The sequence below is a fragment of the Trichomycterus rosablanca genome, chromosome 13, assembly GCF_030014385.1.
Source record: "Trichomycterus rosablanca isolate fTriRos1 chromosome 13, fTriRos1.hap1, whole genome shotgun sequence".
Taxonomy (NCBI): Eukaryota; Metazoa; Chordata; class Actinopteri; order Siluriformes; family Trichomycteridae; genus Trichomycterus; species Trichomycterus rosablanca.
The window spans coordinates 37,716,483-37,738,078 of NC_086000.1; the positions used below are offsets into that span (position 1 = coordinate 37,716,483).

At 43.9% G+C, this 21,596-nt stretch overlaps 2 protein-coding genes across 5 annotated transcripts in view; one reads left to right on the plus strand and one right to left on the minus strand.

The window, feature by feature from the left end:
• The window catches only part of ttbk1b (tau tubulin kinase 1b), a 51,345-nt gene extending 31,741 nt beyond the window's left edge, over positions 1 to 19,604 (minus strand). For 3 of the 4 annotated variants that reach the window (XM_063008081.1, XM_063008082.1, XM_063008079.1), the window contains exons 1-4: positions 19,512 to 19,604; positions 14,652 to 14,882; positions 6,217 to 6,354; positions 577 to 724 (exon numbers count right to left, since the gene is read on the minus strand). In XM_063008081.1, the coding sequence (XP_062864151.1) occupies positions 577 to 724; positions 6,217 to 6,318 (250 nt within the window). In that variant the 5' untranslated portion in view covers positions 6,319 to 6,354; positions 14,652 to 14,882; positions 19,512 to 19,604. Of the gene's footprint in view, positions 1 to 576; positions 725 to 6,216; positions 6,355 to 14,651; positions 14,883 to 16,087; positions 16,116 to 19,511 lie in introns of those variants that run through there. The other variant, XM_063008080.1, reaches the window with a different exon arrangement.
• LOC134325849 (mitoregulin-like) lies at positions 16,368 to 19,755 on the plus strand. Its single transcript, XM_063008083.1, has 2 exons — positions 16,368 to 16,754; positions 19,533 to 19,755. Exon 1 carries the CDS (start codon positions 16,503 to 16,505, stop codon positions 16,671 to 16,673), a length of 171 nt encoding a protein of 56 aa, XP_062864153.1. The 5' UTR covers positions 16,368 to 16,502; the 3' UTR covers positions 16,674 to 16,754; positions 19,533 to 19,755.
• Positions 19,756 to 21,596: the final 1,841 nt, after the last annotated feature.

Sequence of the window (21,596 nt, forward strand, 5' to 3'; positions counted from 1 at the left end):
GCTTGGTTCAGAATGGTCCATCATAGTTAATCATGGTCCAGCAAAGTCCAGCACAATTTGGCATGGTCCAGCATGGTCCGATATGGTCCAGCATGGTTCAATATGGTCCAGGATGATTCGTCATGGTCCAGCATGGTTCGTCATGGTCCAGCATGGTTCAACATAGTTCAACATGGTCCAGCATAGTTAACCAAGTACCAGCTTGGTTAATCATGGTTCAGCATGGTCCATCATGGTTTATCATGTTCCAGCAAGGTTAATCATAGTCCAGCATGGTCCATCATGGTTAATCATGGTCCAGCATGGTTAAACATGGTCCATCATGGTCCAGGATGGACCACCCAATCTACTAACTTAAATCAAATGAAAACTATTTGCCGCATCTGGAAACTGTGAGGCCACCTGAGGGAGAACACATACAGGCAGCACAGTGATAAAGCACACTGGGGCCCGTAGCATGAGGGGCCCCTGGTGTACCGGCCCTTCAGCTACACAATAAGACCCACAGCATGCTCTCCCATGATGCTCCTCACATGTGTGTAAGTGAACACAGTGCAGGTGAAACCGTGGTCCTACCCTGCAGTTTCTTCAGCACCGCCACCTCCATCTTCAGCACTTGTTTGGGCTGCTGTGCCGACTCCACCTTCAGTGCCACGTTCTCACGGTTAAGCAGGTCCAGCGCCTCGTAGATCTCACCGAATCCACCGCCCCCGATCTTCTTCAGCTACACGCACACGCACACACACACACGTTAACTCCCACAACACAATCAACTGTACATTAACCAGCACATGGACATGGACACACACACACACACACACACTCAAACATAGTTTAAGCAATAGCTCATTACCCATAATTCATTGTGTTTATCACTTTTTACTCATGAAATCTTTAATAAAAACAACACAAGAGTTTTTTAGCTTTAAACATTCTGCACTGATTTATAACAGCTACATCAGATTACTATACTATACTTCACTATAATATACTATACTTCACTATAATATACTATACTTCAACATACTATACTTTACTATACTTCAACATACTATACTTTACTATACTTCACTATACTACACTTCACTATACTACACTTCACTACACTGTACTATACTTCACTATACTACAATTTAATATACTTTACTATACTGCACTTAGTACTATACTTTAAAATACTATACTTTAGTATACTATACTTCACTATACTGTTTTACTACACTTTACTATTCTTCACTATACTATACTTCACTATACTACACATCACTATACTATATTTCACTATACTATTCGTCACTATACTTTAATCTCTCTCTGTCTCTCTGTCCTGTCCATCTGAGGCGATTTTTGTTAACAATTGCTTCAATGCTGGTGGATCCAGCCTCCTCGAGAACACTTATATTTGTCCTGTAGTCGTCCCACTTGACCTTCAAAATGTTTCGGAGACATCTTTGATGGAACGTCTCCAGTTGCTTGAGATGCCTCCTGTACACTGTCCAGGTTTCTGATCCGTACAGGAGAGTGGGCAGGATGACTGCCTTGTACACCAGCACCTTTGTTTCCTTTCTTAGGTCTTTGTTTTGGAAGACGCGTCCTTTAAGTCGTCCAAAAGCTGAGGCCGCACAATGCATACGATGTTGCACTTCAGAACCAATGCACGCGCTGGTTGAAAGATAACTCCCAAGATATGCAAAGCTGTTAACGTTTTCGAGCACCTCTCCTCGCAGCTCAATGGCAGGTGGCTGAGGATTGATGCTGTCCGGGACCGGTTGGTAGGGGATCTTCGTCTTCTTTAGGTTGACTGAGAGCCCCATTTTCTTATACCCAAAGTCGAAAGCCTTCAGTGTAGATCGAAGGTTTGCTTCGCTCAGCGACACAACATTATTGTCATCTGCATACTGAAGGTCGGTGATCGAAATGAGAGCTGTCATGCGCTTAGCCTTTAGACGACTCAGTCTAAACAGCTGGCCGTCCAACCTGTACTCGATGTCGACACCCTGTGGCAGCCGTGGTTTAATGATGGTCATCACTGCCGATATAAAAACAATGAACAGTGTTGGGGCAATGACGCAGCCCTGTTTGACTCCGGTTTGCACGCCAAAAGCATCCGTGAGTCCTGTGTTTGTCTTGACCTTTGCAGTCATGTTTTCATGAAGAAGCTTCAAGATGGTGATGAACTTTACAGGACACCCATAGGCTGCCAGGATCTTCCATAGCAATTCCCGAGAGACACTGTCAAAGGCCTTTGTGAGATCAATAAAAGCCATGTAGAGCGGCTTGTTCTGCTCCTGGCATTCTTCTTGCAGTTGCCGGGCAATGAAGATCATGCCCGTTGTTCCTCGTGCTGGCCGAAAGCCGCTCTGGCTTTCAGGAAGAGCCTTTTCTATGGCTGGCTTTAGCCGCTTGTTCGGTATGTTTGCTAAGACTTTGCCCGCTATTGACAAGAGTGAGATTCCTCTGTAGTTGCTGCAGTCGGACTTCTGTCCTTCTTTCTTATAGATTGCGACAATCAGGGCATCTCTCAGGTCCGATGGTATGTGCTCGCTCATCCATATCTTAACAATAAGTTCATGAAGATGGTGTTGAACCAAAATGCCACCTTCTTTAAACACTTCAGCTGGAATGCCATCAATGCCGGGAGCTTTGCTATTTTTTAGCCTCCTGATTGCTTCCTGAACCTCAGACAAGGTTGGGATCTCTCCCATTGATTCGTCTGCAGGTAGTCGAGGTAGGTGATCCAGCACGGCATCTTCATCTACATCAGGGTGGCAGTTAAGAAGTTCTTCAAAGTGTTGTTTCCACCGCTGATTGATTTCTGCTTTGGTCTTCAGCAGAACCTGACCATCACTGCTCCGCCCATACATGGCCCTCGTGGCTTCAAAGAAACCACTGCTGTCGTTTGTGTCTGCGAGCTGCTGGATGTCTTTAGCTTTATTTCTCCACCAAAGGTCTTTTAAGGTGCGAGTCGTGCTTTGCAGTACAGCCTTGCATTTCTGATGCCTGCTTCGCTTCTCTTTAGAGTTTGGGTCTGCTTGGAGGGCTCTGTAAGCTTGACGTTTTTCATCTACGAGCTGTTGTAAAGTCTCCGAGTTGTCATCGAACCAATCCTGATGTTTCTTGGTTTGAGTTCCGATAACTGCTTTGCATGTTCTAGTGATGGCACTTTTCAGCAGGCCCCAGTGTTCCTCCACTTGCTCTGGATATTCAGATGGCAGTTGTTTTCTAAAATGCTGCTGGAATTCACTTGTCTTTGCATCACTTTTGAGGGCATTGACATTGTATTTTCTAGTCTTCACTTATTCTGAGTTCTCCTTTCTGTTCTTATTTCGATCCTGATGATGGACCAGATGAGGCGGTGGTCTGTCCAACACTCGTCAGCACCAGTGGCACACTTCGTGAGCAGGACTCCTTTTTGATCTCTGGCTCTGACAATGATGTAGTCAATCAGGTGCCAATGCTTTGATCGCGGATGCTGCCATGACACCTTGTGTTTGTTCTTTTGTCGGAACAATGTGTTAGTGATGATAAGATCATGTTCAGCACACTTGCTCATGAGCAGAGTACCATTGGGGTTCTCGTTACCAACTCCGTTTTTGCCGATCGTTCCCTTCCATAGCTCATGCTGCCTTCCAACTCTTGCATTAAAATCACAGAGAAGGATGATTTTATCTTCTTTCGGTATTGGGGCAAGGATTGACTCCAGCTGTTCATGAAACGATTCCTTCTCCCTGTCATCAGCGTCGAGTGTGGGAGCATACGCACTGATAACTGTTGTCTTTTGTCTCCTTGGTAGATGGAGGCGCAACCTCATTAGGCGCTCATTCATACCAACAGGAAGTTCGACCAGCTTCCGGAGAAGAGAGTTTTTGATGGCAAACCCAACTCCATGAATCCTGCTCTCTTCTGTACAACGCCCTTTCCAGAAGAAGGTGTAGCCTCCTTTTTCCTCCCTCAGCTGTCCTTCCTCAGCTCTCCTCGTTTCGCTGAGGGCAACGATGTCTAAGTTGTATTTGCCAATCTCACGAGCTATGAGAGCTGTTCTTCTCTCTGGCCTGTGTGAGCTGTTTATAAGAGTTCTGATGTTCCACGTTCCAAATCTCATATGTTGTTGCTTTCTTCGACCGCATGTTGGTGATCCCTCCGGACGCGGTAATCCAGAGCAGATAGGTTAAAGCAGACTATGTCTAGGGCACCTTTTCTAGCCCCTTCCCCATGAGGGGTGAGCAGAGGACTGCTCAGTCGCGGATGCAGCTGCCGAAGATCTCCCCTGCTTCATCCAGGAGATCAGCGACTGAATCTAACAGCTGCCGCACGCGTGCCGGGTCCATACTAGGAGCTTCCAGATCCACAATCCTGCCCCTGCTGCATGTAGCCGGTCGCCGCATGGATTATGAAATCCAGTGATGTTCCAGGGAAGACGCCTGTGCGTGAGTTTGTTTAATGTGGGAATGCTGTTGCACTCCAGCAGACGCACGACACTTGGCAGTGCTTCAAGCGTTCCCAGTGGCAAGAAAATCCCAGACGACTGGAACTTGAAGAACTGTTGCAGCCTTCTTCCGCCTTCACAACCGTTGTGTGATCAAGTCACAACATCCGCTCGATCTGCCGTTGAAGGACTTTGTGGGGAGACACCAGTCAGAGTCTTGTTTATCGGCAACCCCCAATCGCCGTGTCACGGTGTCCGTTGGCCACCGCCGCTCTTGTTCCACGACCGCTTATTAGTTATATTCGCGGCTGACCTTCATACTGAAGGCCGTTCCTGCATCCGCCACCCGGAGGACGCGCTCGATGGCCTCAGCTTGGCACACGAGTGCCAATATTTAATATACTATTAAATATATACTATAAATATATAATATATACTATACTTCGCTATACTACACTTTACTATACTTCACTATACTACACTTTACTATACTGCACTTTAGTATACTATATTTCACTATACTGTTTAATACACTTTACAATACTTCACTATACTTCACTATACTATATTTCACTATACTCTGTTTTACTATACTTTACTATACTATACTTCACTTTACTTCATTTTATTATACTTCACCATACTATACTTCACTACACTTTACTATACTTCACTACACTTTACTACGCTTCACTAAACTTAACTATACTACACTTTACTATACTTCAATATACTACACTATACTACATGTTACTATACTATATTTCACTATACTCTGTTTTACTATACTTCACTATACTTCACTACACTTTACTATACTTCCCTATACTACACTTCAGTATACTATACTACACTTTAATATACTTCACTATACTATACTTCACTATACTACACTACACTTTACTATACTACACTCTACTGTACTTCACAATACTGCACTTTACTATACTGCACTATACTTCACTATACTACACTTTACTATACTACACTTTACTATACTTCACTATACTGCACTTTACTATAATTTAGTATACTATATTTCACTATACTGTTTTACTACACTTTACAATACTTCACTACACTATACTTCACTACACTTTACTATACTATATTTCACTTCACTGTTTTGCTATACTTCACTATACTATACCTTACTGTACTTCACTTTACTATACTTTACTATACTTCACTATACTACACTTTACTATACTTTACTATACTGCACTTTACTATACTTCACTATGCAGTACTTTAGTATACTATATTTCACTATACTCTATTTTACTTAACTATACTATACTTTACTATACTACACTTCACTATACTACATTTTACTATACTTCACTATACTATACTTTACTATTCTTCACTATACTATTCGTCACTATACTTTAATATACTATACTTCCCTTTACTATTCTTCACCATACTATACTTCACTACACTTAACTATACTTTACTCTCACTTTACTATACATTAATATACTGCACCATACTATACTTCACTATACTACACTTTACTATTCTTCACTACACTATACTTCGCTATACTATACTTCAATATACTACAATATACTTTACTATTCTTTACGATACTTCAATATACTGCCCCATACTATCCTTTACTATTCTTCACTACACTATACTTCGCTATACTATACTTCAATATACTACACTATACTATACTTTACTATTCTTCACTATACTTCAATATACTCCAATATAAAGGGTTTTTTAATAATAATAATAATAATAATAATATTAGGAGAGACCACTCTCTCCCCGCTCACCACTTTCCAGCGCTCCTTCACCATGCAGTTCTGGGGCAGGATGTCCACCTGCTCTCCGGCACCGTTCATGTTTTCGTCACAGTGGACTCCTACACGCTGCATCGGCCGTCCAGATATTCACCCCAACCTGCCATTCACCTGTACACACACACACACGCACACACACACACGCACACACACACACATCATTAATAAACCTACATACAATCAGTCCATCAACTACAAGAGAGCACAGTGAGAAAAGTCATCACATACGACTGTAATTAGTGTTTGTGTAAATATGAGAATGTGAGTGTTTTTGTGAGAACGTGAGTGTTTGTGTGAATGTGAGTGTTTGTGTGAATGTGAGAGTGTTTGTGTGAATGTGAGTGTTTGTGTGATTGTGAGAGTTTGCGTGAATGTGAGAGTTTGTGTGAATGTGAGCGTGTTTGTGTGAATGTGAGTGTTTGTGAGATTGTGAGAGTGTTTGTGTGAATGTGAGTTTGTGTGAATGTGAGTGTTTGTGTGATTGTGAGAGTGTTTGTGTGACTGAGTGTTTGTGTGAATGTGAGTGTGTGAATGTGAGTGTTTGTGTGAATGTGAGTGTTTGTGTGATTGTGAGAGTGTTTGTGTGAATGTGAGTGTTTGTGTGAATGTGAGTGTTTGTGAGATTGTGAGAGTGTTTGTGTGAATGTGAGTGTTTGTGTGAATGTGAGAGTGTTTGTGTGAATGTGAGTGTTTGTGTGATTGTGAGTGTTTGTGTGAATGTGAGTGTTTGTGAGATTGTGAGAGTGTTTGTGTGAATGTGAGTGTTTGTGGGATTGTGAGAGTGTTTGTGTGAATGTGAGTGTTTGTGTGATTGTGAGAGTGTTTGTGTGAATGTGAGTGTTTGTGTGAATGTGAATGTGAGTGTTTGTGTGATTGTGAGTGTTTAAGTGAATGTGAGAATGTTTTAGTTCCTCCACCAGCGTTCCATCCTCTGTTCCTCCTCCCCCCTCCAGCGTTCCATCCTCTGTTCCTCCTCCAGCGTTCCATCCTCTGTTCCTCCTCCCCCCTCCAGCGTTCCATCCTCTGTTCCTCCTCCAGTGTTCCATCCTCTGTTCCTCCTCCAGTGTTCCATCCTCTGTTCCTCCTCCCCCCTCCAGCGTTCCATCCTCTGTTCCTCCACCAGCGTTCCATCCTCTGTTCCTCCTCCCCTCCTCCAGCGTTCCATCCTCTGTTCCTCCTCCCCCCTCCAGCGTTCCATCCTCTGTTCCTCCTCCCCTCCACCAGCGTTCCATCCTCTGTTCCTCCTCCCTTCCTCCAGCGTTCCATCCTCTGTTCCTCCTCCCCCCTCCAGCGTTCCATCCTCTGTTCCTCCACCAGCGTTCCATCCTCTGTTCCTCCTCCCCTCCTCCAGCGTTCCATCCTCTGTTCCTCCTCCCCCCTCCAGTGTTCCATCCTCTGTTCCTCCACCAGCGTTCCATCCTCTGTTCCTCCTCCCTTCCTCCAGCGTTCCATCCTCTGTTCCTCCTCCCTTCCTCCAGCGTTCCATCCTCTGTTCCTCCTCCCCCCTCCAGCGTTCCATCCTCTGTTCCTCCACCAGCGTTCCATCCTCTGTTCCTCCTCCCCTCCTCCAGCGTTCCATCCTCTGTTCCTCCTCCCCCCTCCAGTGTTCCATCCTCTGTTCCTCCACCAGCGTTCCATCCTCTGTTCCTCCTCCCTTCCTCCAGCGTTCCATCCTCTGTTCCTCCTCCAGCGTTCCATCCTCTGTTCCTCCTCCCCCCTCCAGTGTTCCATCCTCTGTTCCTCCACCAGCGTTCCATCCTCTGTTCCTCCTCCCCTCCTCCAGCGTTCCATCCTCTATTCCTCCTCCAGCGTTCCATCCTCTGTTCCTCCTCCTCCAGTGTTCTATCCTCTGTTCCTCCTCCCCTCCTCCAGCGTTCCATCCTCTGTTCCTCCTCCAGCGTTCCATCCTCTGTTCCTCCTCCCCTCCTCCAGCGTTCCATCCTCTATTCCTCCTCCAGCTTTCCATCCTCTGTTCTCCTTCTCTCCTCCAGTGTTCTATCCTCTGTTCCTCCTCCCCTCCTCCAGCGGTCCATCCTCTATTCCTCCTCCAGCGTTCCATCCTCTGTTCCTGCTCCAGCGTTCCATCCTCTGTTCCTCCTCCTCCAGTGTTCTATCCTCTGTTCCTCCTCCACCAGCGTTCCATCCTCTGTTCCTCCTGCCCTCCTCCAGCGTTCCATCCTCTGTTCCTCCTCCTCCAGTGTTCTATCCTCTGTTCCTCCTCCACCAGCGTTCCATCCTCTGTTCCTCCTCCCCTCCTCCAGTGTTCCATCCTCTGTTCCTCCTCCTCCAGTGTTCTATCCTCTGTTCCTCCTCCACCAGCGTTCCATCCTCTGTTCCTCCTGCCCTCCTCCAGCGTTCCATCCTCTGTTCCTCCTCCAGCGTTCCATACTCTGTTCCTCCTCCAGCGTTCTATCCTCTGTTCTCCTTCTCTCCTCCAGTGTTCCATCCTCTGTTCCTCCTGCCCTCCTCCAGCGTTCCATCCTCTGTTCCTCCTCCAGCGTTCTATCCTCTGTTCTTCCTGCCCTCCTCCAGCGTTCCATCCTCTGTTCCTCCTCCCCTCCTCCAGCGTTCCATCCTCTGTTCCTCCTCCTTCAGTGTTCCATCCTCTGATCCTCTCCCCTCCTCCAGCGTTCCATCCTCTGTTCCTCCTCCTTCAGTGTTCCATCCTCTGTTCCTCCTCCTTCAGTGTTCAATCCTCTGTTCCTCCTCCCCTCCTCCAGCGTTCCATACTCTGTTCCTCCTCCAGCGTTCTATCCTCTGTTCTCCTTCTCTCCTCCAGTGTTCCATCCTCTGTTCCTCCTTCTTCAGTGTTCCATCCTCTGTTCCTCCTCCCCTCCTCCAGCGTTCCAGCCTCTGTTCCTCCTCCTTCAGCGTTCCATCCTCTGTTCCTCCTCTCCTCCTCCAGCGTTCCAGCCTCTGTTCCTCCTCCTTCAGTGTTCCATCCTCTGTTCCTCCTCCTTCAGTGTTCAATCCTCTGTTCCTCCTCCCCTCCTCCAGCGTTCTATACTCTGTTCCTCCTCCAGCGTTCTATCCTCTGTTCTCCTTCTCTCCTCCAGCGTTCCATCCTCTGTTCCTCCTCCTTCAGTGTTCCATCCTCTGTTCCTCCTCCCCTCCTCCAGCGTTCCAGCCTCTGTTCCTCCTCCTTCAGTGTTCCATCCTCTGTTCCTCCTCTCCTCCTCCAGCGTTCCAGCCTCTGTTCCTCCTCCTTCAGTGTTCCATCCTCTGTTCCTCCTCCTCCAGTGTTCCATCATCTGTTCCTCCTCCTTCAGTGTTCCATCCTCTGTTCCTCCTCCCCTCCTCCAGCGTTCCAGCCTCTGTTCCTCCTCCTTCAGTGTTCCATCCTCTGTTCCTCCTCCTTCAGTGTTCCATCCTCTGTTCCTCCTCCTTCAGTGTTCCATTCTCTGTTCCTCCTCCCCTCCTCCAGCGTTCCATCCTCTGTTCCTCCTCCTTCAGTGTTCCATCCTCTGTTCCTCCTCCTTCAGTGTTCCATCCTCTGTTCCTCCTCCAGCGTTCCATCCTCTGTTCCTCCTCATTCAGTGTTCCATCCTCTGTTCCTCCTCCCCTCCTCCAGCGTTCCAGCCTCTGTTCCTCCTCCTTCAGTGTTCCATCCTCTGTTCCTCCTCCTTCAGTGTTCCATCCTCTGTTCCTCCTCCCCTCCTTTAGCGTTCCATCCTCTGTTCCTCCTCCAGCGTTCCATCCTCTGTTCCTCCTCCCCTCCTCCAGCGTTCCATCCTCTGTTCCTCCTCCAGCATTCCATCCTCTGTTCCTCCTCCTTCAGTGTTCCATTCTCTGTTCCTCCTCCCCTCCTCAAGCGTTCCATCCTCTGTTCCTCCTCCTCCAGCGTTCCATCCTCTGTTCCTCCTCCCCTCCTCCAGCATTCCATCCTCTGTTCCTCCTCCCCTCCTCCAGCGTTCCATCCTCTGTTCCTCCTACCTTCCTCCAGCGTCCCATCCTCAGGTATCAGGTTTCAGCTCACCAGGACCAAACGTCTCCACTGGAAGTGTATCTCCAGAACCTGATCCATCTTAACCCTCGTACTGTTAGTGATTGTCTGCTGCAGAGCTGCTGGAGCGACTCAGATTCACTTCATACTGACTACAGAACCTACAGAGGTGCACAGATCAGCCCAAAAACAAGCAAAAGTATTGGGACGCCGCTTTTAATTCATGTGTTTCAGTCATGACATTTACTAACAGGTGTAATAACTTAATTAAATAAATGAAATGATGTGCTTCTGACTTTGCAGTAACAGTTTAGGGAAGGACCTCCTGTTCCAGCTCTATAAAGACATGAAGAAAAGCTGCACAGATCCCTGAGCTCAGCTCCACTCAGCACTAGAGTCACAACTCCCCACAGTCATTCTTCCATCTTTACTAACTGCTTCATCCTGGTGAGAGCTGCAGGGCAGGAACTCACCCTGAACATAACTAGGGTGGTCACTCCCATACAGCCAAAAAGGAGGGCATCACACCCCAAACAGGATAGACAGATAGACGGACAGACAGACAGACAGACAGACAGAGATAGATAGATCAATAGATAGATAGATAGATAGATAGATAGATAGATAGATAGATAGATAGATAGATAGATAGATAGATAGATAGATAGATAGATAGACAGACAGACAGACAGACAGACAGATGGCCAGACAGACAGACAGACAGACAGACAGACAGATATATTAATAGATAGATAGACAGACAGACAGATTAATAGACAGATTAATAGACAGATGGATAGACAGACAAATAGATAGACAGACAGACAGACAGACAGACAGGTAGATAGATGATAGATAGATAGATAGATAGATAGATAGATAGATAGATAGATAGATAGACAGACAGACCAATAGACAGATAGATAGATCAATAGATAGATAGACAGACAAATTCATAGATAGACAGACAGAAAGACAGACAGACAGACAGACGACCAGACAGATGGCCAGACAGACAGACAGATATATTAATAGATAGATAAATAGACAGACAGACAGACAGACAGACAGATAGATTAATAGACAGATGGACAGACAGAGAAATAGATAGACAGACAGACAGGTAGACAGACAGATAGATAGATAGATAGATAGATAGATAGATAGATAGATAGATAGATAGATAGATAGATAGACAGACAGACAGACAGACAGACAGACAGACAGACAGACAGACAGACAGGTACTTTATTAATCCCGAGGGTAAGTAAGGAGGGTGTGACAGTGTTTAGTCAGGATCGTGTCTACAGCACATAAAATTAAAACCTAAATTATTGTAATTGTGATGCAACCAAACGAAGAATAAAATCAGCACAACGGGATGAACCGGAACATCAACTGATCAATCAGCACCCAGCTATACAAACGCTGTCATCTTCTGTACTACTAAATGGGCACAAATTCCCATACACAGACATTTCAAAGTCTTGTGAGAAGCTTCTCAGAAAAGCGGCTGTTGTTCCAGCTGAGAGGATCCAGCAAGCTCACGATCAGATGTCCATATACTTTTGGCCTTATAGTTGTGGATGAAGCTGACTTGAATGCTCTCTCGAGTTCTTGTGTCCTACAGAGGTGTCCCACAACCAACAGGTGGGTTCTCATTCGGACCTTCAATCCCACAGACACAGCCGATTGTGACTGTTGGGAGCCCGACCAGACCAGGTCATCTCAGATCATCTCAGATCATCTTGGACGACCCCATGTGGGCTCCCAAGGTTGGCAACCTCTGCACTTTAGCATTAAAGTTACCCTTCATGTTTTAGCACCCCCACGTTTCCACAGCCCCGCCCAAATCCAAGTCCAGTACCCTTATAAGCGCACAGTACAGTGGAGGTTGACAGGATGCAGCCTGGGAGGTGAGTTGTGAGAAGTGCTTACACGAAAAGATCCTGGGTGCAGCTCCCACCCACACATTCATGGCAATGTACAGAGCAGCCAGTGCACCTGCTGGCATGTCCTAAGAGCTGATTAAGAAGCTGCAGTGTCCGGAACTCCAGATCTCACAGGAACACTGAATTAACATGGCGAAATCAACACAAAACAATAACCGGAGGTGAGCATTGCACCCTGCTCCCCAAGACCCTGATGCTGTGCCACACCCCGTTCGTTCATTATTTTATAAATCTGGAAGCGACTCGTCTTGGTTCAAGGATTGTGGTGAAACTAGATCCTATTCTGAGAGCAAAATGGAAATACCGGGTATCACATTATTAACAATTTACCCAATCCATCACCACTAGTGACCATTTGGAGCAGACACTGCACCACCTTACATGCTCTGGTACACTGGGGAACGCTAGAGTTCCCAGAGAATGCAACCACTAGAATGGCGAACGTACCCACCAAACCTTTACACACTCAGTTACTGGATTTGACGTTTTTGAACCCTGGTCCTCAGGACGTAGTGCCAAAGGACAACCTTGCTATGAGGCGATCTGATGCCAGTTTGATAACCAAACTGATAACCAAATCCCTCTTTGAAGTCTGATGCCTCCTTTTTGGGGTTTGGAAGTGGCCACCCTGGTTACTAATAACCAAATCCGTTTTTTGGGGTCTTATGTCCTCCTTTTTGGGGTCTGGTGTCCCCCTTTTTGGGGTCTGGTGTCCCCCTTTTTGGGGTCTGATGCCCTCTTTTTGGTGTTTGGAAGTGGCCGCCCTAGTTACTGACAATTCAATCCCTTTTTGAGGTCTGATTCCCTCATTTTTGGGGTCTGATGCCCTCTTTTGGGGTTTGGAAGTGGTCACCCTGGCTACTGATAACCAAATCCCTTTTTGGGGTCTTAGGTCCTTTATCATTAATTTACCCATAGCTGACTTACAAAGACGTCGAAAGAAACGACTCGTATTTGATTGGTTTAAAGCCGCCACTTCCTGTGAGAACTACCACCACTTTATTGTGGAACGTCCGGCCCTGAAACACGTGTTAATCACTAAGTTTTAATAACTGTTCACGACGCCGACACGCCAAAACGTAAAACAGCGTCGCTCAGCACCGACTCATTTAGAAGATTCAGGAAAGATGAATTGCAGGCTTTCTGTACTAAAGTAGCACAAGTCGCCTCTAAATGTGGTGAGTTTAGGTTTTAATTTTCTGTGATGGAGACACGATCCTGACTACCCAGTTATGCCCTTCTTTTTGGGGTCTAATTCCATCTTTTTTGGGGTCTGATGGCCTCCTTCTTGGGGTTTGGAAGTGGCCATCCTAGTTACTGATAACCAAATCCCTTTCTGGGGTCTGATTACCTCCTTTTTGGGGTCTGATGACCTTCTTTTTGGGGTCCTATGCCCTCCTTTTTGGCTTCTTATATCCTCCTTTTTGGGGTCTCATGTCCTCCTTTATATGATTACCTCCTTTTTGGCTTCTTATGTCCTCCTTTTGGGGTGTGATGCCCTCCTTTATGGGTTTATGGAAGCGGCCACCCTAGTTACTGATAACCAAATCTGTTTTTGGGGTCTGATTACCTCCTTTTTTGGGTCTGACGTCCTCCTTTTTGGGGTCTGTTTCCCTCCCTTTTTGGTTTTATGGAAGTGGCCACCCTAGTTGGGTTGGATGGGCATCCCGTCCAGGGTATACTCCTGCCCTGCATAAGTGCTTTCTAGGGGCACCGGACCCATCGCAACCCTCGCCAGGATAAAGCAGTTAGTAAAAATGAAGAAATGACTGTGGGGAGTGGTGACTCCAATCTAATGGATAGTCCGGGCTGGTACTTTAATGGGCACCACCTTCCATCAGTCCAACAATCTCTACTTATTTTAACCTCCTGCTTTTAAGGCGCCACACTTCTGTACTAAACCGTATATAAGGTCTGTATAAATCCACATGTGTGTTGATATCAGTTAGTTAGCAGTAGTTAGTAGTTTAGTGTAGTACTAGTTAGTAGTTTAGTGTAGTGCGGGTTTGGTGGGTTTGTGTCCGCACTGCAGCGGAGAGGATCCGCAAACATGGGCGTCGTCTGGTGACGTGCCTAGACCCGCCCACAAGCGCATTCTCCGGTCTCTGATTGGACCAACGGAAATCAATCAAAAATCGCGAGGAGGGCGGGGAACTCTGGGATTTGTAGTACAGTAGAGGAAAATCAGAACCGCACAGATCTGCCGAGTTAACAAACAAGAACTACAAATCCCAGACGCTCTTATTACACGACGCTAGACCGCATTATAAAGCGTGGATCTACATTATAGCGAGTATATTAATCATCTTAAATACGCGTAAATAAAATAAACATCGAGGAGCAACAAAAAGCGAATCTGTTCCGTTCCGTTGTGTGTGGAAGCACCATCATACCAGGTCAACGCAGCATCACTGCACACACACACACACACACACACACGGAGTACAGCCCTAAATGCAGCACGATTCACCCCCCACAGACCACATGACATAAATAACAATACTAACTCTAACCTGGGGTTTAATGGCAGCACGAGCGTCCGGCAGTGGCAGGTTTGGTATGTTCTCATTATTCCACAGTGCGTTTTTGGCCCGGGTGATGCTGCACCATGTTCCTCCTCTTCCTCCTCCCTCCATCAGCACCAGCTCTGATTCAGCATCAGCACCAGCATCATCACCCACACCTCCCAGCATGCACCGCGCACACCGAGGGGGGCATCGGCCAACCGAGAGGCTGGGTAGCACCTTTAAAGCATAAAACACCCAGCACATCACTCACTAACTAATAATCAATAAGTTCATTAAAGAATAATAGCTGTGCAAGCAATGATATAAAATAAGAGAGAGAAAATATTAGGAAATAGTACATGTATTTTTTAAACTAAAATAATATTTAAGAAATAATTACAAATAATAATAAATTGAGGGCGGCACGGTGGGTAGCACTCTCACCTCACAACAAAAAGGGTCTGGGTTCAATTATAAAGAATAGTAAATAATAAAAAATCATTAATTAAACTAAATATAAACAAAAATTTTATTAAAATATTAAAATGTAAAAAACTAATACATATTTCTAACTAAAATTTGTATGAAGAGATGATAAACTAATAAGTATGTTAAGCAACAAATAAACTAAATAAACAAATAAACCAAATAAACTCCTTTCTGTGTGGAGTTTGCATGTTCTCCCTATGTCTGCCTTGGTTTCCTCCAGGTGCTCTGGTTTCCTCCCACAAGTCCGAAGACGTGCAGTCAGGTTAGTTAAAGCTGCTAAAAATGACCTGGTGTGACCACTATAAAACAGTGAGTGGTAAAACGGACAATTAATGAATGAATAATAAATTAAGAAATAATTAATCAATTTAATAAACAATAAGTTGTATTAAGAAAATAAAAGAAAATGTAAAAATAATACAAATAAGTTTGTATTTAAAATAGTTGAATAAAAAATAAAAATACTAAAAGGTGAAAACAAACAAGAACATTAAATTATATGAAGAAATAATAAATAATTAAAATAATAAAAAGCGGAATGAATGTGTATGACGATAAAGTTGTATTAAGATATAAAACAAATATAATAAACTAAATATAAATTAAATTTGCATATAAAATAAGTATTTACACACTAAAATTAAATATTTGTAAATTAAAAAAGAAAAGTAAAGAAATAGTACACTTATTTAAAAATTTATTTGTATAAAGAGATAATAAACTAATATAGGTATATTAAGCAACAATGACATGAAAATATACATTTATTAATTTATGTGCATAATGATTATGTTAAGCCGTGGGAATAAAAAACGTAAAATAATAATTAATAGTAATCGTAACTAGGAATACATAAAAATGCAATCATTACTTATTATTAATGAATTATTATAATTAATTTTTAGATATTTAATCATTTGCCTTAAGTCGCTGAGAATTTATTATTTACTTACCTTTTATTTTCCTGTGCGACTTGTGAGAATGTGTCTTTCAACTCGCCGTAGCGTACAAGTCACGTGACACACAGCGGCCCAATCCTAAATAGCTTCCTAATAAACTGAAGTGCACTAGATAGGGTACTAAGTAGTGCGCATGGTTTATAAATTGTTTCTAAATGTTAGAACTCTTGCAGATTGTTTACATTAGCGTATTATATATACACAAGTATTAAAAGTAACATTAACGCGAGATGGAAAGCAGCTTATTGGACACTCTATGCGGTGCACTATGTAGTGAGTGTGTGTGTTTAGGACGAAGCCCGTCCTCATGGCGGTGAAGGACAGTGAGCAGTAGTAGAAGTGAACATGGCGCTGTAGGTTGGGTGTGTGTGTGTGTATCAATACAGCAGTGACGGTGCAGAGGTGAAACATGGCGGATGTCTCTGAGAGGACGGTACACGTCGCTATCCTGGTCTCGTTCGCGGCGGGCTTCCTCGCAGGCTGGCAGGCGAACCGAGCCCGCAGGAGGTTTCTGGACTGGAGGAAGAAGCGGCTGCAGGACAAACTGGCAGAAACGCAGAAGAAACTGGACCTGGCCTGACCCGGGTCAGAACCGGGACAGAACCGGGGACAGACCCGGGACAGACCGGGGTCAGAACCGGGGACTGGAGCTGGAGTGTGGGTACGTCCGTGTGGACTGATCTTATTACATGACCTTAATACATGACCTCCTCATTTCTCACTACAGATCAGGACTGACTCCATTCATTCATTCACTGTCTGTTTTACAGCTGCTTTATCCTGGTCAGGGTCTCGGTGGGTGCAGTTCACTGGGCAAAAGGCAGGAAACACCCTGGACAGGGCAATTTAGGTCAATTTTGTAGCTCCCATTAGCCTGACTGCATGTCTTAATAATAATAATAATATAATAATAGAATTTTATTTATAAGCGCCTTTCAGGATACACAAGGACACTTTACAAATCAAAAGAAGTTAAAAGAGGACAGCACAAAAGTTATAGAGACGAGTGATAAAACATAAGATAGTAACATAATACTACTACAAACTTACCACAGGATAAAAGTAGTAAGTGTAAGAAAAATAAAACTGAAAATAAAAACATTAAAAAACAAATATTCTGTAAAACTAGAAATTAGGAAAAGCAATCCTAAAGAGATACGTTTTTTATTGCTTCTTAAAAATAGGCAATGACAGACATGTGCAGAGATAGAGAGGGATCAGCAGACCGGAGCACACGTGTAGGACAGTATCTGGACAGCAGAGCAGAGAGATCGTAGGGATGCACCGATCCAACTTTTTCAGTTCCGATACCGATCCGATACATATACTTTGCATATCGGTCGATACCCGATACCGATCCGATACCATTGTTGAATTAATAAACCGTATACTTTATTATGTGGGAAAGGCATCAGGATCGACTTAAACATTACTAAGTTTGCAAAACTAAATATAATTAACACAGATATAAATGTACTGAACTGCTATTTATTTGTCAATAAAATAATAAACAGGCATCTTAATATTTCAGTGTTATTTTCACTCAACGAGTGAGCGTCCGACGCTGCCTTGGTGACCAAAGCAATCCCAGCATTCATTGCGGGTCGGGTGCGCTTTTCTTACAGAAGAATAAACATGGCTTGACGGGGCGGAGAAACGAATGGAGTTATTATCAAACGTAAATAAAATATTACTGATTTTTAACTTGTATAAACTTGTACCGAGTGTTTTTATTTGCAAGTTCGAGCTTGTCAGGAAATTTAACCGTTATCGGTACATGAAGGGAAATGTTATATTGACGTTAGCGTTAGCGCTGTGCTAACTCAGTTCATTGGTTTTATTGGCAAGATGCTAAATGCTAAACCCGATGGAATCGCTGTGTAACGCGTTCGAATAACCTGATTTATGAGTTGATGACTTATTAGAATCCTCTCTACTGAGGCAGCCGCTTATGTAGGCAGTAAGGCAGCGAGGCAGCTCCTTAGGTTTTCGAACACACCCATAATGTAGCTGCTGACAATGAGAAAAACAGTAGTAGCTTAAATAACTTTTTCAAATAAACTTATCCGTAAATATTTAGTGCAAACAGTAATTCAAAATAAAATATAGCAGCTAAACCTGAGTAATAAACATGTTGCCATCGAACTTGTTGGCATAGCAAGCAAGTGAAATACCTCCATGCAGCTGACTCTGGCTCGCGCCATGCTGCTGTTTTTGTTTGTGTTATACGCCGTACGTCAGCAGCGCGTCCTGTATGGGCTTAGCACGCGTCGCAAACGAATTACAGTGAACGTATCGGTCCCATGGATCGGTTTAATTATCCGATATCCGATCCATCTCATTTTGGTAATATCGGGACCGATATCCGATCTTAATATCGGATCGGTGCATCCCTAAGAGATAGTCAGGAGCCAAACCATGCAGGGACTTAAATACCATGTCTTTGGACACAGGGAGAACATGCAAACATAAAAACACAGAAAGGACCCGGACTTCTCCACCTGGGAATCGAACCCAGGACCTTCTTGCTGTGAGGCCACAGTGCTACCCACCGTCCATATAAATAGGACTAGTTTGACTGAACACATTAAATACAACATGGAACACTGGTCCCTTTACCAAGGTTAGGAAAAAATCTCAACTTTAAGAAGGAAGGACATTTGAACGGGTGAATGTAACTCTGGAGGCCAATTATTATGATACGAGTTCCTCAAGAATTAAAAGCTGATGGTCCACATTCCATAATATCTTTTAACTTCTGAGGCGTGGCCCCTCATTCCTCAAGTCTGCACCCATCACAACTGGAAAATGAGAAATCTCCGTACAGATCTCGGAAAGCCGGTCATGGATTTTCACAAGCAGTTTCCATGCAACGTAGGGTCTCGGGGTCAACTGTTCCAGCTTTTATCAGTTAGTATAAAACAGAAAACATTGTGAACTGAAAGTCTAAGTAAATAACCTCCAGACATATCTGTTGATGCATGCTCAATAATCCAGGTACACAAATCCACAAAGTTGAATCAGTTCATCTGGACACAAGTTTGTTGTAGAGATACGTTTCGTCACTCAATCCGAATGACTTCTTCAGACTGAAGAACCTCCAGACATAGTTTTTTGGATTGCTCGGGGGACCAGGATTTGTGTTCCTTACACCAGCGTATGCGTCTCAGTTCTCAGTGGAGCTGTGAGTATTTTTAGGGCTGTACTACTTTAGTAGTACTTTTGAGACTGACGCTCCTGTAATTCACTCACCTGCTATTTAAACTGTTTGTAACTCTGTTAGTTGCCTTATTGTGCTTTACACATCATAAAGGGCTAATTATCGAAGCTCATTAATAGATAAAGATACAGATTATGTCAGTTATAGTCAATCTGGTGAAAGACAAATGTTGTCTGATTGTTCTGCTTGATGACTTACAGTCTGTGTTTTATTTATTAGGGTTTTCTTTACTCCACTGAAGCCAATATTCTTGGAGTCTGGGGAAGACGGTATCCGGATGATCCGCTAATGTTGGAACCCTCTGATACGTCCTCCTGGAACCCTGAGAAACACAACAAAATCAATGGCGTGATGAGACAGACTTTATGAAACACGTCTTTTTTTTTTAAAGTTTGTACTCCTGTTACTGTTGGAATAAAAGAAGATATTTTGTGAAACAGAATTTCAGTTTTTTTTTCCTGAAGCTGATCTAGACTGACAGCTGATTATACTCAACATATCCAACTACACACAAGTTCTACAATTTGTAGTTCTACAATTACTGACTGTAGTCCATCTGTTTCTCTACATGCTTTGTTAGCTCCTTTCATGCTGTTCTTCAATGATCAGGACCCCCACAGAGCAGGTATTATTTAGGTGGTGGATGATTCTCAGCACTGCAGTGACACTGACATGGTGCTGGTGTGTTAGTGTGTGTTGTGCTGGTATGAGTGGATCAGACACAGCAGCGCTGCTGGAGTTTTTAAACAACTCACTGTCACTGCTGGACTGAGAATAGTCCACCAACCAAATATATCCAGCCGACAGCGCCCCGTGGGCAGCGTCCTCTGACCACTGATGAAGGTCTAGAAGATGACCGACTCAAACAGCAGCAATAGATGAGCGATCGTCTCTGACTTTACATCTACAAGGTGGACGACTAGGTAGGAGTGTCTAATAGAGTGGACAGTGAGTGGACACAGTATTTAAAAACTCCAGCAGCGCTGCCGTGTCTGATCCACTCATACCAGCACAACACACACTAACACACCACCACCATGTCAGTGTCACTGCAGTGCTGAGAATCATCCACCACCTAAATAATACCTGCTCTGTGGTGGTCCTGACCATTAAAGAACAGCATGAAAGGGGGCTAACAAAGCATGTAGTGAAACAGATGGACTACAGTCAGTAATTGTAGAACTACAATTACAACTACAAGAGTGTAGAAACAAGGAGGTGGTTTTAATGTTATGGCTGATCAGTGTATTTAAATATAATTATTACAAGACAACATATCGATTTATGAGAAAACAAAACCTGAAAAATAAAATCCAGCAGATTTGCACAGGAATAAAAATATACAGTATAAAAACAGCGAGATCAAGGATTGTGGTAGAAATTGATCGAATCGAAGAAGCATAGTGATTGTATCAATGTTTGTCTTTATTTATTAGGATTTGAATGTCATGTTTTTACACTTTAGTTACATTCGTGACAGAAACCGTAGTTACTAGTTACACAAGTTTAATATCAACACACAGTCGTGGACAATTTTCTATCTTCGATTCACCTCACTTGCACTTCTTTGGACTGTGGGAGGAAACCCACACAGACACGGGGAGAACATACAAACCCCAAACAGAAAGGACCCGGCTGGGAATTGAACCACCCATGTTTGTCTTTAAATGACAGTAATTTACAATTAAACTATTAATGTTAATTATACAAGAAGGACAGCATTGTAAAAGTGGCTCTTAGGGCTCTGAACAATCTAAAGGCTGAGGGTTTGAATCCTGGCCCTTGAGTAAGGACCTAAACCCTTTTGGTTACAGACATGGCCTATTATGAGTGACCCTGTGCTTTGACCCCAGCATCCAAACAGCTGGAATATAAGAGGTAAAGAGTTTATTATACTGGTATGATAATATAGGTATGCTTCATAATCTTCTAATACCAGTATGTAACCATACCAATCAACAGGTTTGTTTGTTTGTTTATTAGGATTTTAACATCATGTTTTACACTTTGGTTACATTCATGACAGGAACGGTAGTTACTCATTACACAAGATTCATCAGTTTATAAGGTTATATCGAACACAGTCATGAACAATTTTGTATCTCCAGTTCACCTCACTTGCACGTCTTTTTACTGTGGGAGGAAACCGGAGCACCCGAAGGAAACCCACGCGGACACGAGGAGAACAAGCAAACTCCACACAGAAAGGACCCGGACCGCCACGCCTGGAGATCGAACCCAGGACCTTCTCGCTGTGAGGTGACAGTGCTACCCACTGTTACA

Excerpts from the sequence above, each read along its gene's own strand:
- LOC134325849 (XM_063008083.1), top strand. The coding sequence starts at position 16,503 with ATGGCGGATGTCTCTGAGAGGACGGTACACGTCGCTATCCTGGTCTCG.